At 33.4% G+C, this 15349-nt stretch overlaps 1 protein-coding gene across 3 annotated transcripts in view; it reads left to right on the forward strand.

Annotated features, from left to right (window-relative positions):
* LOC143256400 (beta-catenin-like protein 1) overlaps positions 1-15349 on the forward strand; it is a 47916-nt gene that overhangs the window by 9058 nt on the left and 23509 nt on the right. For all 3 annotated transcript variants that reach the window (XM_076514826.1, XM_076515682.1, XM_076514000.1), the window contains 3 exons: positions 12716-12822; positions 14076-14215; positions 14502-14599. In XM_076514826.1, coding sequence (XP_076370941.1) covers positions 12716-12822; positions 14076-14215; positions 14502-14599 — 345 coding nt within the window. The remainder of the gene's footprint in view (positions 1-12715; positions 12823-14075; positions 14216-14501; positions 14600-15349) is intronic.

Here is a 15349-nt window from a genome sequence, read left to right on the forward strand (position 1 = left end):
GTAATTACAAAAGTCTATCAAATATATAAGAATGAACAATTTAATTTACTCAGAATAATATTGTTGTTAAGTAATTCACAACTGAAACTCAGCCTAATACACCATTGTTTGTGAAAATGATATTTTCATATATTTGAGTAGTTAATTAAGTTTTTTTATTTATATTGTAATATGTACATGAATAAAAGAGTAAAATTTCTCATGCAACTTTGCAAGAACAGGAATTACTTGTGGATAGTTTTTGGACAACATTTTGTTCTTCATTTAAAAAAAAAAGTAAGGTCTCATCAAAGAAATGAAAACAATGTCTAAAGCTGCCTGTAAGTAATTATTATCCATACTTGAATTTCTTAAACCTTCACCCATGGTTACATGTACACACATATCCTTGAGCTGAAAGAGTGTGGATAGCTAAAAGTAATATTAAAAAGAATAATACACCATATGGAGCTGAGTAGCTAGTAGTATTTCCTAGTTTACAGGCTTATTAAACTATAAGTACACCCACCTCTTTAAAAGCAAAAACAAAACAAACAACTGTGTGTACGTGTGCTAACTTCCTAACTTTCTTAATCACTGCAGTATTTTAATATATTTATTCTTTTCATTTTCATTCTCATTATTTTGGTTTTTCAAGTAATTTTTGGAATTACTTTTGGTTCCATATGGTAGACCACTGGACATTTCCAAATTTGCTGATAGTGACTAAATACTACTATGTTTGTTCATGAATCATGCAGTAATCCTTCCCTGATCTTTCTGTAAATCAAATTAATTGATAATTAAATAATGAAAATATCTTTTACTAGCACTGATAAGGGTAATAATGCTTCATGTATGATGCATATTGTGATTATAATTACAAATAATTAAACAGAAATTTAGCCAATTTATTTATGCACATTGTTTGAATAGGATAAACATAAAAGTAATTGTTTCTAAAGATATGAATCGTCAAATTATTTTTCAGTCACCTTCTGTACTCAGTAAATAGTAAACTTACCTTATGTGATGTTATGACAATTTTATTTTGTTTGGCAAACATAATAAAAAGCCTTATGTATACAAACATTGTAATTTAAAAAAAAATCAGTATATTTATCTGTAAAAGAAAGTAAAAACACTGATATTAAATTCAGAACCTCATATCAACAAGAAACCTTTATCAAGACTTAAGCAATCTACAAACAAGCAACTTATTTGTTTCATAGTGTGTATGTTTGTATGTATACGTTAATGAATTGTAAGTTTGTTATTGTTTTTAAACTTAACAGTTTCTTTGTTACCCATTGAATTTATCTCTTAACTTTAGTTTAAGTTATTTGATGTCTTCTTATTGACAAAAGTTTTTAGCTTTCAAACAAATATAACAGATATATTCAATATTGACAAATAAACAGGAATTGAAAGGAATGTTTAGAGGAACTATAAATAAACTCTTAAACCATTATATTTACTATTATGGGAGTCTAATCCTTGCTCTATACAATCATATTTAACCTTTCTTTATAGCTTTTATCAACTCTGAGTTTGGTCAGTAAGTAATAAAACCAACTGATGTGGCATCGTAGCAAGGTTTCAACCAAGACTTGTACAAAATCTAAGGGAAATACCTGAAAAATCAAGAAATATATAATATATTCTAAAGAGTTAATAGATTCTTAGCAAAAATGGTTATTCTTTGGGATGGGTGTAAAAATTCTAAAAAAAATCAACAAACAAGTTCTTTTGTTTATGAGACAAATGTTTTGTAGCTGTGCAGAAATTAAAATATGAATCTTTCTTCTTCTTTCTGAACTACACAAAAAAGTTAAGATTGTTGAAATATTATTAGAATGGATTTATAAAATTGACTTCAAAATTTGTCTCGGATTTTATCAAGTGGCTACACAATATGAAAAGCCAGAGGAAACCCTGTGTTAATATGTCAAGAACAGTAATGTAGAATTAAGTTACTTTTTGATCCTAAACTTTGTACATATATGTGCAATACAACTGCATTTTGTGAAATATTTATAAACATTAAATGATTTATTCACTTATCAGTCATCTGTTTCAACACATTGTGTGTATATTTCCATATTTGTTGCTACAGGCATTTCATTATTATATCTTTATTAGCCTTAAGTGTTATATCTATAACTATATAGTGACTCAAGTGTTTTGTAACCATAATTTAATATTCTTTAAGTAGCCTAAATTGGAAGCTAAAAAACATACAAGTAGTGATAATATTTATTTTGATACAAATTCATCTTATAAAGCTTAAAAACCATCAGAATAAAGTTAATTGTGTAACACTGTAAACAGATTTTCCTTATTCTTTATGTGAAAGAAGAAATTTATATTCTGATAATATAGTATTTTGAATTAAGTTATGGTGATTGTGTAGTCATAAAGTAATCTAAATAAGGCAGACAAAGCTAAAGTATCATTAATATATTCTGTAAACCATTAGCTCAATCAGTTTATAATCCAGCAATTTCAAAGCTTATATGCTTATTTCTAGTAACATGATTGATATGAAATATAATTAATAATAAATATTTCAAACACTTTAATCGAAATGAAATAATTATAGTATTTATAATTATATTGAGAAAACATTGTAGAATTAGTAAATTGGATTCCTGTTTTTAAAATTTGTTTTAAAGTTTTAACTTGTGCAGTCATACCACTTCTCAGATTGAACATAAAATCAAAGGCCAACATCTCTAATTTTATTGATAGCTTATACTTTAAATATACCTTCTTAAAAACTTCAAATAGAGTAACAGCAAAGCAATATTGAAAATATTCTATTCAAGCATAGGACTGAAGACTTTCAGTTATACTTTAAGTGGATTGCTTTAGACTCCAGATATGTTGATTTCAGAAAAGAACAGAAAAATCTTGTGTGGTGATTAATAGCCAAATAAAATAAATAATGATATATATATATATGTGTGTGTGTCTGTGTATTTGTTTCTTGTTTTTTTGACACTGTATATTAGTGTAAGGTCATTTGAACATTTTTCATTTACTAATTTCTGTAACAAATGCAGGTGGGATTGGAATCCACCAGATATGCGCATATATATAGACAACATTAAATATTACAGTTATGAATTCTGAAAAAAGTGTTTGGAGGAGGGTTAGCCTCCTGTGGATCTCTCCATTATCATCACCTTTCGATGTGGAGTCCTGTATGTAGTGAGGGGACCTCCCAGAGAAGGTTCTGATCTTACAGTTTACCTCCTCTTGGATCTAAACATCTACCTGCGTGTTTGTCATGCGTGGTAACCCGTGAAGTGGAGGAGAGAATCCTGATGGTTGAGGGGTCCAACTCCAATGCACCACTTTGGCCTCGAATTCCTGTAAATGGGCAGTCTTAGGGTGGCCACCCCAGGATCAATCGGCTAGTCCATTTGGGCAAGGGTTAACTGAGTACCAGCTTAGGACATCCACAATGGGTGTTGTGGACATTGTGTCTGACACTGGTGTTCGGGTATAGTGCTCACAAAACCCTGGCGTTGCTGCAGTGACCTTAAGGCACTGTAGTGCGTCCCCTTGTAGGGCTCCATGGTGGGTGGGGTCAGTGGGCACAAAAAAAAAATTTCTATTTACTATGGATACTCCTAAAACAAAAAAAATAACACAACTTGAAACCATTGAGAAAAACCCAACTACTGGAAAACAACCACACAATGATGAATCTGTACAGCCTAACTCACCACTTAAATCTGTCCCACAATTCCTAATTTTGCATTCCTTAAGTGACAAACCTCTAGAGCAGATGTCCCCATTTTTTATTCAGAAGGGCTTGCTGGCTCCCCTAAATCAGTAAAAAAGCTATTATTGCGAGACATCTCAGTGGAAACATCTTCATCATAGCATTCCAAACTCCTGACATCAAAGGCCTTGGGGGACATACCCATTGAAGTTACTCCTCATTCCACTTTGAATATTTCCAGAGGAGTCATAGTTGAAAGAGATTCAAGGACTGTCCCTGAATCGGAGATCCTTGCAAGTCTCACCAGCCAAGGTGTCACATCAGTACACTGAATCTTCACTCGAAAAGATGGCATTCTGGAACCAACAAATGTTCTAATACTAACATTTACTGTACCACGTCCTCCCACCACAATAAAAGCAGGATATCTGAATTGTAAGGTGCGATCTTATATTCCAAATCCTGTACGATGTTTCACTTGTCAACGATTTGGTCATTCAAAACAATCTTGCTGTGGTTCCTTGACCTGTGCATGTTGTGGTGATGAAGACCATCATGCCACCAAATGCCAACTCAAACCACATTATATATACTATAATGGTACGCATCCTTCTTATTTTACCTCTTGCCCTAAATGGGTAGAAGAAAAAGAAGTACAAAGTCTCAAGACAGTTAACAATCTCACTTACACAGAGGCTCCAAAAATTATTATTACCTATTTCATCCAGAACTTATGCTGCTGTAACCCGTTCTACTACTACAGTAAGAGTCCAAACAGACCTTACCCTATCCCCTACACAATCTTCACCAGCAAATCTTAATGAAACACTTCCCAAAATCAACACAGTTCACGAATTAGTGTCTCCATCCATCACTGTCCTGACCACACCTTCCAATCATTGCCGAACTTCACCTTCTTCAAGTCAAAATGTTTCCGTGGGGTCTCCCTCTCTTGATATCCCAAAAATTAAACAAACCACTCGTCCGCACCCTCAATCATTAGTACATGTACCGATAAATTCAGACCCAACCTATTGAGCTAGAGCAGGATCCATAGAGGGTGACAGACCCACATCCAATAAAGGAAAAAAACACGGTCATAAGCAGGAGGACTCTTTACTGTCTTCTCCTCTCAAATAATTACACATAGCCACACTAATCCAATGGAACTGTCGAGGTTTCCAATCAAATGTGATTGACATCGAAGATCTGATTCACTTTTATCATCCCATATGTCTTTCTTTGCAGGAAACATTTCTACAGCCTACAAATACAGTTACTATCTGACACTTCATTATACCAGAACGACACGCTCTGTCTAGGACAGGGACATGGGGGAGTTTCATTGCTGGTTGATCAGCATGTACCCACCTGGTCCCTATCATTGACCACACCCTTGGAGGCTGTTGCCATCCATGTCTCCTTGGGTTGTACCATCACTATTTGCTTTCTATACTTTATACCTGAAAAGCATTGTAATCAATCAGACCTTGATACCCTCATTGAGCAACTTCCAACCCCCTTTTTAATCTGAGGGAATTTCAATGGACATAATCCTCTCTGGGGTGGCTCCCGTATTGATATGAGAGTGCGCGCCATAGAGCATACTCTCCTGAACCACAACCTGGCTCTATTCAATACTGGTTCTTACACATATTTTCATGCACCTAGTCAGTCATTTACAGTTATAGATCTTTTTGTCTGTTCCCCTTCACTACTCACTCACTTTTCCTGGGAGGTTGACATCATTTTCCCATCATCTTACAAGAGATTGGCCGTGATCAGTACCAACTGACCCATGTACCTTGGTGGAAGCTGGTCCAGGCCAACTGGCCTTCTTTCACTACTCTCTCGTAACTTGATCCTATCATCTCATGTAAATCATCCATAGATGATTGTATAGCACGGTAACCAACTGTATTATAGAAGCTGCTACTCTATGCATCCCTAAAACCTCGACATGCTCCCCACGGCATCCCTGCCCTTGGCGGCATTCTGCCTGTTCTATAACAAAAACTCAGAAACATGCTTGGGATAAATTTTGAAGATACCCCACGCTCTTAAACCGCATTGCATTTCGGGAAGCCCATGCACATGCTCGGCAAGTTAGATGTCAAAGACAGAAGGAATCTTGGAGTAAATACACCTCCAGCATTTCTTCAACGACCAGCACAAAAGTTATACAGGATAAGATCCGGAGGGTGAGTGAAAGATATACTTCTGCTCCCCTCTCTATCTTAATATCTGATAGCCACAAATTTGCAGATGCAAAGAGCATTGCCAATACTCTTGGGGACTACTACTTTAGTGTTTCTAGCTCTTTGCATTTATCCCCTTCCTTTTTAGCCTTTAAAACACAGACAGAGCATTTGCCTCTTTCCTTTTCAACTAACCATTCCTATGATTACAATCGTCCTCTTACACCAATGGAACTCAAACTTGCAATTCTTCGGTCTGGCAGTACCAAATTAGTTGGACCTGATAATATACATTATGTGATGTTATGCCACCTTTCTCAAAACTCTCTTACTATTCTTCTATCTATCTTTAATTGTATATGGCAGAAAAATGTATATCTAGATGCTTGGCAACAAGCTATCATACTCCCTATTTTGAAACATGGGAAGGATCCAACGATTCCTTCGGAATTACTGTCCTATTGCTTTGACAAGTTGTCTCAGTTAGATCTTAGAGAGGATAATCAATGCCCGCCTCGTTTGGTTTCTTGAATCAAACAACCTCCTCTCACCTACTCAGTGTGGGTTCCGAAGACAACGCTCTAAGATAGACCACTTTATTCTTCTTGAAACATCAATCAGAGAAGCCTTTTTAAGGTGACAACATCTTGTTACTGTTGTTTTTTTTATTTAGAAAAAGCTTATGATACAACATGGAGATATGGCATCTTACGAGAACTTCACTCGTATGGATTGCGTGGCATCTTACCCCTTTTCATCCAGCAATTCTTAATGAAGCGCCGATTCCAAGTCCATGTGGGCTCTACACTTTATCATTTTTTCCCACAGGAACTTGGAGTCCCTCACAGCTGTATTCTGAATGCCACACTTTTCATTATAAAGATTAATGCCATTAGTGAAGAGCTACCACTTACTGTTGCAAACGGTCTTTTTGTTGATGACTTTCACATCTTATGTCAGTCATCAAACATGAGGTTTATTGAACAGCAGCTACAAACTGCAATCAATCAGATACTGAAGTGGATCATGGCAAATGGTTTTGAACTTTCACTCTCTAAAACCATATGTATACATTTCTGCTGCAAACAGGGAATCCACCCAGATCCAGAACTCCGTCTTAATGATGTTGTACTTCCTGTCATTCCTGAAGCAAAGTTCTTAGGCCTTATATTTGATTGTAAATTAAATTTTATATCACACATCAAGCAACTTTCTATCAAATGTCTAAAAGCATTGGACATTCTCTGTGTCCTCCCTTCTACTTCTTGGGGAGCAGATTGATACTCCATACTCAAAATTTATCTTGCCCTCATCCAATCCAAACTTGACTATGGGTCTGGGGTTTATGGTTCTTCCAGAACCTCAGCACTGAAAATGTTGGATCCTGTCCATCTTCAGGGGCTTTCGCTTTGCATCTGAGCTTTTCATACTTCTCCCGTGCAAAGTCTATGTGTGGAATCTCATGAACCCCTCTATATATTCACCGTTTGCAACTGTCTCTGATTTATGTTTCCAAACTTCGATCCTTACTACAGCATCCTACCTGGAGTTGTGTTTTCCAACCACAATGGACCACACTTCTTAATAACAGAAAATCTGCCATTGTTCCTTTTAGTCTCCGTGTCCATGCACAATTAGAAGAATTGGATTTATCTTTGAATAACATTGCAGTTTTCTCAAGGCAGCCTATTATACCATGGCAAATTACTGTCCCCAATTGTAACCTATCTTTGAGTGATCTGAGGAAAGCAGATACACCCAATTGGAAATATCGCTCTTTCTTTGCTGAACATCTTTCATATGATCCATCCATTCCTATATGTACAGATGGTTCCAAATCAGGTGACTCAGTGCACTCTGCCATGGTTTGTGAAAGTTCAATGGTGGCACACAGACCCCCCCTGCAGTTTTTGTTTTCACTGCCGAATTGTATGCCATCTCTCTTGCCCTAAATCATATTGAACTAATAGAATATACAAATTGTACAATGTATAGGGACTTACTCAGCTGTCTATTGGCCCTGAAATCATTCCATGATAGTCATCACCTTCTTCTCATCAATATTGAAAACAAACTGGCCCATCTTTTTCTCTCATCTGTCTCCGTCCAATTCTTTTGGACACCAGGTCATGTTGGTATTTGTGGGAATGAGTTGGCCGATGGAGCAGCAAAGTCTGTCTGTTCTGGATCCCAGTTCCCATTTCATACATGGACTATGGTCCAGTTATCAAATCCAGACTGTACACTGGATGGCAGACAACCTGGAATAAGCAACACAGTAACAAGCTTTTCAAATCAAACCTTCTCTAGGTCTTTGGCCCTCTTGCTTCTGTAAGGATCAAAGAGAGGAGGTTGTTTTGGCAAGGTTATGCATTGGTCACAGTTTTTTAACCCACCACTTCCTTTTATCTGGTACTGCTGCACCGATGTGTAGGTGATTCTGCCCATCTCACTCATGTTTTTGCATTTTTAAGAGTCATTGGTCTTTTACACGTAATTTAAGATATTTATCGGACTATATAGTGGTTTGGCATGATTTCTTTTACAAATTTTAATGTTTTAACATGATTTCTTTTGCATATTTTAATTTTTATTTTGACTTTAACCCAGGACTGGAAAGGCCAATTTCAGGTGACTGACTGCAAATTTGATCTTGATGCTTCAGTCTTCTTGGCAACTTTTAATTTTACACATTTTAGTTTTTTTTTGTTTTTTTTAACTGAACCCAGGACTGGAAAGGCCAACTTCAGGTGACTGACAGCAAAGGTGTACTTCTTGCTTTAGTGTTCCTAGCAGTTCCCAATTTTACATATTTTATTTTTTACCTTAATTGTTTTATACCTATACTGTACCACATCTTGTCTAGCACAGGTAGCCTTGAATACCTACCTACCTACCATTATAATCATGCTTACTTATATGAAATTAAAATAATATAATTATTAATTCCTGAGAAAAATGGAGGGGGAATTCAGAGTACTCATACCATATTAAATAATATACTACTAATTTCTGGAAGAAAACAAAAAGACTGGGATTGAGGCAATCTGGATCATACTGAAGATGATATATGCTTTTACAACATGATGCCTTCATAGGCATTGTTCAAAAAAAGCCTGCATATTGATCGCATATTATTTTTCAGCTTTTATATATAATTTAACTTATTTTGTATCATTTAAGAAGAAAAACTGTAAGCACTATTACATTTGATTTGTTTTAATAACCATTTTATTAAAAAATTGTATTAATTTCAGCTTTTTAATTTATTTGTCTCACTAAAATTTTCTGTGACTCCCTTCCTGGATGGAAAACCTGGTTACACACTGCTTCCTTCTAGTCAGCAACTCAAAATTAGTGACAGTGCCAGATGGCCTTGGTAGTTTTGAAACAAAAAAGGCAGGGTGAACAAATTTAATGGAAAAGGGAATTAAATCCAAATCTATCAAAACCCAGTGTAGATCCTTCCCTTATTATGTAGCTTTATGCTTAACAGCAAACATAATTGGGAAGCTTAATTTCATTTACATGCGTGCCATTTTTCCGCTGAAATGCGGATTTCCGAGGTTTTCAAACGGCCAAGGATCATTCACGAGATTTGTGTAAATTCAAGGAGAAAATATGAGCGATTTGGGGACCAGGTAGGTGGTTTTTGAGGAGAAATAGTATTTTTTCAATGTTTATTGCAGAAAAAAAAAAACTTTCTTGCCGCCATCTTGGAGGCAGTCTCGTTTCGTCTCGTTGCAGGTCTCGTGGTCTGGTATCGTGTGCATACCAGACAATAAAATATTCTCTACGCTCCAAAGAAACAACAGCAATTGAAATGTTTAAAAGGAAAGATGTTCATTTTGATCCTGTAGACAAGAGAATGTGTAAGGACATTAGATCAGCAGCTTCAAAGTATACCTCAAAGCTGAGGGAGAATCAGAAGAAAAGGGCAGAAAGGCCTATGGTTCTGTGAAATCTGGCTCAGCCACCTTGGCTAAAGAAAAAGTCCAGAAAGCCACAAAGGCACAGAGAGCTTCCCATTCAGAGAAGGAGAGAAAAAAAGCTCGGAAGAGAGCACTGGAAAACCTTGTCTCGAAAAAGAGGAAAGTAGCCAAGATTGATTAAAGGAAATTAAGTGATTTGAAATTTGACTGTAATTTATGCAGCAGAGCAGAAGTTGATATCAGTGACTGAAAAACATTTTATTATTATCTGCAGCATACAGTGCCAGTGGTTTATTTTAAAGCATATCATTAAGTTTATTTTGAAGCAATGTCAAAGCTTTCCTTGATCTGCTGTTTCAGTTTGTATTGTGAAAGAATGAAAAATATACTGATATTGAGGTACCAGTAATTTACTGACAAGATTGTATAGATGAACAAGTTTTACTGTAGGTAGTCATGTAGAGTAATTTTAAGTAATTTGAAATTTTAATGGAATACATGCAGCAGAGCAGTAGTTGTTGATGTCAGTGACTGTACAAAATTTACTTTCTGAGGCATATCACTGATATCAGTAGTTCAATATTGAACCATATCAGTAGTTGAATTTTTTTAAGCAATGTCATAGCTTTCCTTCATATGCTGTTTTAGTTTGTATTGTCAATTTGTGAAAGAATGGAAAATTCACTGACATTAAGGTACCAGTAGTATAATGAAAAGATTGCATAGATGAACAATTTGAACTGTAGGTAGTCATGATTAGTCAAAAGAGTAATTTTATGTGATTTGAACATTGTATGGAATATATGCAGCAGAGAAGTAGTTATTGGCAATGACTGTAAAACATTTAATTGGCAGCATACCAGTAGTTTATGATGATGATGTTATTGATGACAAAAAGGATAATAATGAAATGATTTGTATTTGAAATATTTACTGAGTTATTTTGGCTTTATTAACTCATATTACTAATATATTTTGATTTAGAAAAAAAATTAAACTGAATAAATAGCAAATAAACAATCTTAAATTTCATTTATTTACTTTTTATTTTATTTGTTAATTTTAGATATTTTGATATATCTTCTAAAAAATAAATGCAAATTAAAGAATAAATCAATCTGCTAAAACTGTAAATGAAAGTTATAGTTTTTATTAGTTTGATTTAGTCTTTTAATTTCCTTTTGTTATTTTATATGATATATATTGTGTACTTTTCCAACATTGCAATGTCAAAAAACATAAAGAAATTATGTCTCAGATTGCACCAAATCACACCAAATAGCATCCATTTTTTTAAAACTTCCCAGGGGGGCATGCCCCTGGAACCCCACTAGTAAGGCGCGGCTGCGCGACGCGTTATGACGCCAGGCTATATACCTTTTCCTCTTTTTTTCATAAATGTCATTGGCATGCCTGCATTTAGTTGATTATTATTTTGACATTTTCCTCTTAGTTTATGAGACAATAATCACTGTAATTGCTTATATTGTAAAAGTAAAGTAAGTGGCTTTCTTTTCAAACTTTGCTTTTGTGACCTGGATAATGAAATTTAGAAATTAACCTATTCTCTACGTAAAAATGGGCAAATTTGCAAATTTTCATTTACATAAGGTCTGAATAAAACAACATATGAATTAAGATTTGCATGTATTTATACTAAAGTATACAAAAATGTTTAGAAGTGAGTAGTTTCTTGAGATTTGTGACTGTAATGTAAATCACTTTCACATGCCAGCCTCCAAATATAGTCTCCCATCGTGTTTTTGTTATATACTCTCAGGTCACAAAAGCAAAGTTTGAAGAGAAAAATGTGACTTTTCCATTTACTTTAGGCATAAGCAATTGGGAAATAACACTTTTTGTCCAGGAACAGGAAAAAGTAAAAATTTTGTTACATAGTGTAATTGATTGAATCAGTTAATGGATTAAATTGTTCAGTTTAAACACACAAAGTAGCCATTAGCTGTTTTAATGTATTGATTATAAGTAATGTTTTTAATGTAAATATTAAATTTACATTTTATCAAAAGGTTCTGTCTACTATTTGATCTTTTTATGGCTTTTGAAGTACTAAATTTGTGTACCAATGTGTTAAAAATGCAAGGTATAACTTTGAATACATGACATTCTTCTTTCCAAAATTATGAAATATACTTACTCTATTGAGTTTACTCTTGGACATGGAATTTAGAATCACCATTTAATGCAAACTACTCAATTTTCTCTAACTGTTGTATCAACTTTTTTTTTACATAAGATATTGATTTATTTATCCTTTAAGAATGTTCACAAAATTGGTTTATTCTCAGAATAACTATTGTGGTGATAAATTTCCTATTTTTATATTAAGTATACATTCTTATTCTAATGTATTTTATACACTTCAGAAAAGGAATTAGTAAATGTTGGAAGTCTGGAATGTGTGTGCATGTGTATATAGTACCTTAATTCTTATTTTTATTTTCAGTAATTATTTTTTTTTTACTTGGTAGATCAGTCACCTTCCCACAACTGATGTAGATGTGTGATGACGTGGTCTTGAGTGCCCACATCTTGCTCTCCTAATTTCTATTTCTATATATATTGTTACTCTCTTATTTCTCATGTGAGACTGGCAAATGGAGGTTAAGATTGATAGACAGTATATCCTACTTCCACAGTCACCTCCAAAACTTAAGAAAAATTTTATGATCCCACATTATAGCTTGTACCCTGGGATCTTTTCAATTAGTGCAGTGTTTTTATTTAATATATTCTTGTTTCAGCTTTTTAAGTTACAACAAACATATATATATATATCATTAAAAGTAACTTTAAACAATTATGCTTTTGAAACAAAGCATTGGAATTATGTTGTTTTTTTTCCTTTCTAGACAGATCCACTAGACCAGACAGCTCTAAAAAAGTTAATTTTGTCATTTGAAAAAAGAGTGTTGAAAAACCAAGAACTTCGAATAAAGTTTCCAGATATGCCTGAAAAGTAAGTTAACTGGAGTATGTTGGTGTGTAGTTTGTAACTGCCAATTCTCAAAATGAGGATTGTACTATAATAGTGGAGGGAGCTATGTACATTAGTATAGGTGGTGTAGTATGATATATGGTATAGGATAGTGACATGACATTCACATTCTGAAATGGAAAACAATATAAAGGACTATAATATACTGGTGCACTGTTAACAATGCTTTGAGAGCAAAATGAAGTCAAGATCATTTTAAGGGAAAGAAGGTAAGTACGTATCAGAAGTATGCTTTCAGTGTAGGAAAATGTTAATTTAGAAATCAACTTTGATCTTTAATGGCAAAGTTTTACCAAAGGATTAAAATTAACATAATTTTCAAACCATTATTTAGATTAAAACATATTTTTTAACAAAAAGGATCATCCACCTATCTCTCATCATTCCTGAGTTATATATAAATACACATGTGGTGACTGCAAGGCCACCTGTATTTGTAGGACTAAAGAAAAGTTTACTATTATCAAACATGAGCAAATGAGAGTATTACTAAGGTCAAGTAACATTCTTTTAAGTTGACTGAATTTGGCAATCCAGAACCATAGACATAAAACTGGCCATCTGATAACTCACTCAGGATTCACCATCCTTTGTAGTAGTAATACTGACCTTACTCAAAGAAAGCTTTCCATAAAACAAATGTCTGCAGTTTTAAATATAACACAGGCCTCCTACACACTTACTTTGTTTTAAAGCAACTTATACTAAAAAATAAATTTGTAATAAACTGCTTTATAAAGAGGATATTTTTAATATAAAAAAGGTTGAGTTATTTGCTATTTTATTATTTAAGTTATTCTAATCACATTTTGATTTTTTCCTGTTATTTATGTAGCTCTAAACCAAAAACACAGAAACACGTGAATTGTATTTATCATTCCTTCTCATTGAGCACAACTCAATTAATCTTACTTAGCATTTTGGGGTAATTTACTTTAATTGCATGTACTTATGAATTTATACATTGTAAATCAATTATACATAAAAACAGTTTACAAATCCATAAAAAAAATAGAGTTACCCTATTATTTCTTGGTAATTTGCCTGAATTTATGTAGATCATTTTAATTTTAAAAAAACAGCATGATATTTCTGCTAATTTTGTTCTTTTGTGAATTTCCATGGTATTTGTGAGAAATTTAGGTAGTGAAAAAGACAATAAGTTTTGCATGCTTACCAAATTATCAAATGGTTTGTTTTTTATTTGATTTTAGATTTATGGACTCTGAAATTGAGCTGAATGATGTTCTTCATGAGATGCATGTTATTGCTACTCAACCAGACCTCTATCACATATTAGTTGAACTAAATGCAGTTCCTAGTTTACTTGGCCTTTTGAACCATGAAAACTCAGGTACGTTATACATGTACACTGTTCTAAAACTGGTTTGTTTGATCATATAAAAAATGATTTCAAACATGTAGAACTGTTGGTTGTTATAATTAAATCAAATCATTTTAGAGCTGTAGTTAAATACGAAAAAAGTTAGGTACAGCATTTAGATAATTTATTGGCTCATTTTTTAATATAGGTATTAATTTAACTGTAACAGATCTTAATAAAGATTGTAAATATAGAGATTACACTCTGTCTTATACATATTTGAGACTCACCAGTATTGATTTGTGTTTGTATTCAGATATTACTATAGCTGTCGTAGATCTTCTTCAAGAAATTACAGATGTTGATGCACTTCATGAGAGCCAAGAGAGTGCAGCCACTCTTATTGATGCTTTAGTAAGTAAATGAATTTTAAAAGTGTACTTATTTCTAACAACGTTTTGTTTTTGATTATTCATTGTATAAAATGTCTAACTTGATATTTTTTTTCATTCCAAAACATTCATAATACTTATAAAAATCTTTAAACAACAAATTTATTGTCAAAAATAAATGCTGATTTAATTTCATCTTCAAAGAATTAAACTGATGTGAGTTAAAGTTCTTAACTTCGGATTTGGTTTCAACTTGACATTTGGTTAAATTTATAAACAAAAAAAATAAATGCATTTACAAGCCAAAATTTTAATCTTTTTAAACTACTGTTTATTTTAATATTTCTTCAAAACTTGGTTTTAACATGTACCTATTTCAAGTGAATATGTAATAATATTTGGTTTAATAAATTCTCTTTTTGGAAAAAGTTTATAAAAAATTGATAAATTCAATGTGTTCTGAAAGTATTTTGTGCCAGACAAGAAAAATGTTATTGGCAATGCCTGGCTTTATACAAAAAAAAGTTGTATAGTTAGGCATTCCACCTTGTTTTGGCTATAAATACTATCTAAACCTTATTTCAGGATATCTTGTATAGAATCCAGACTCTGCACAGGGACAAGATAATATGAAAACAGTTAAACACTAATTGCAGAAAGTTTTAAGTTTGTTTAAACTGCAAATTGAACAATAATTCTAGAAATATCAAGAGCATGCAACTTTCAACACCATCAAGTTAACATACTGTTTCAGAAAGAGAAGGTGCCCATA

This window comes from Tachypleus tridentatus, chromosome 1 (assembly GCF_004210375.1).
Source record: "Tachypleus tridentatus isolate NWPU-2018 chromosome 1, ASM421037v1, whole genome shotgun sequence".
Lineage (NCBI taxonomy): Eukaryota > Metazoa > Arthropoda > Merostomata > Xiphosura > Limulidae > Tachypleus > Tachypleus tridentatus.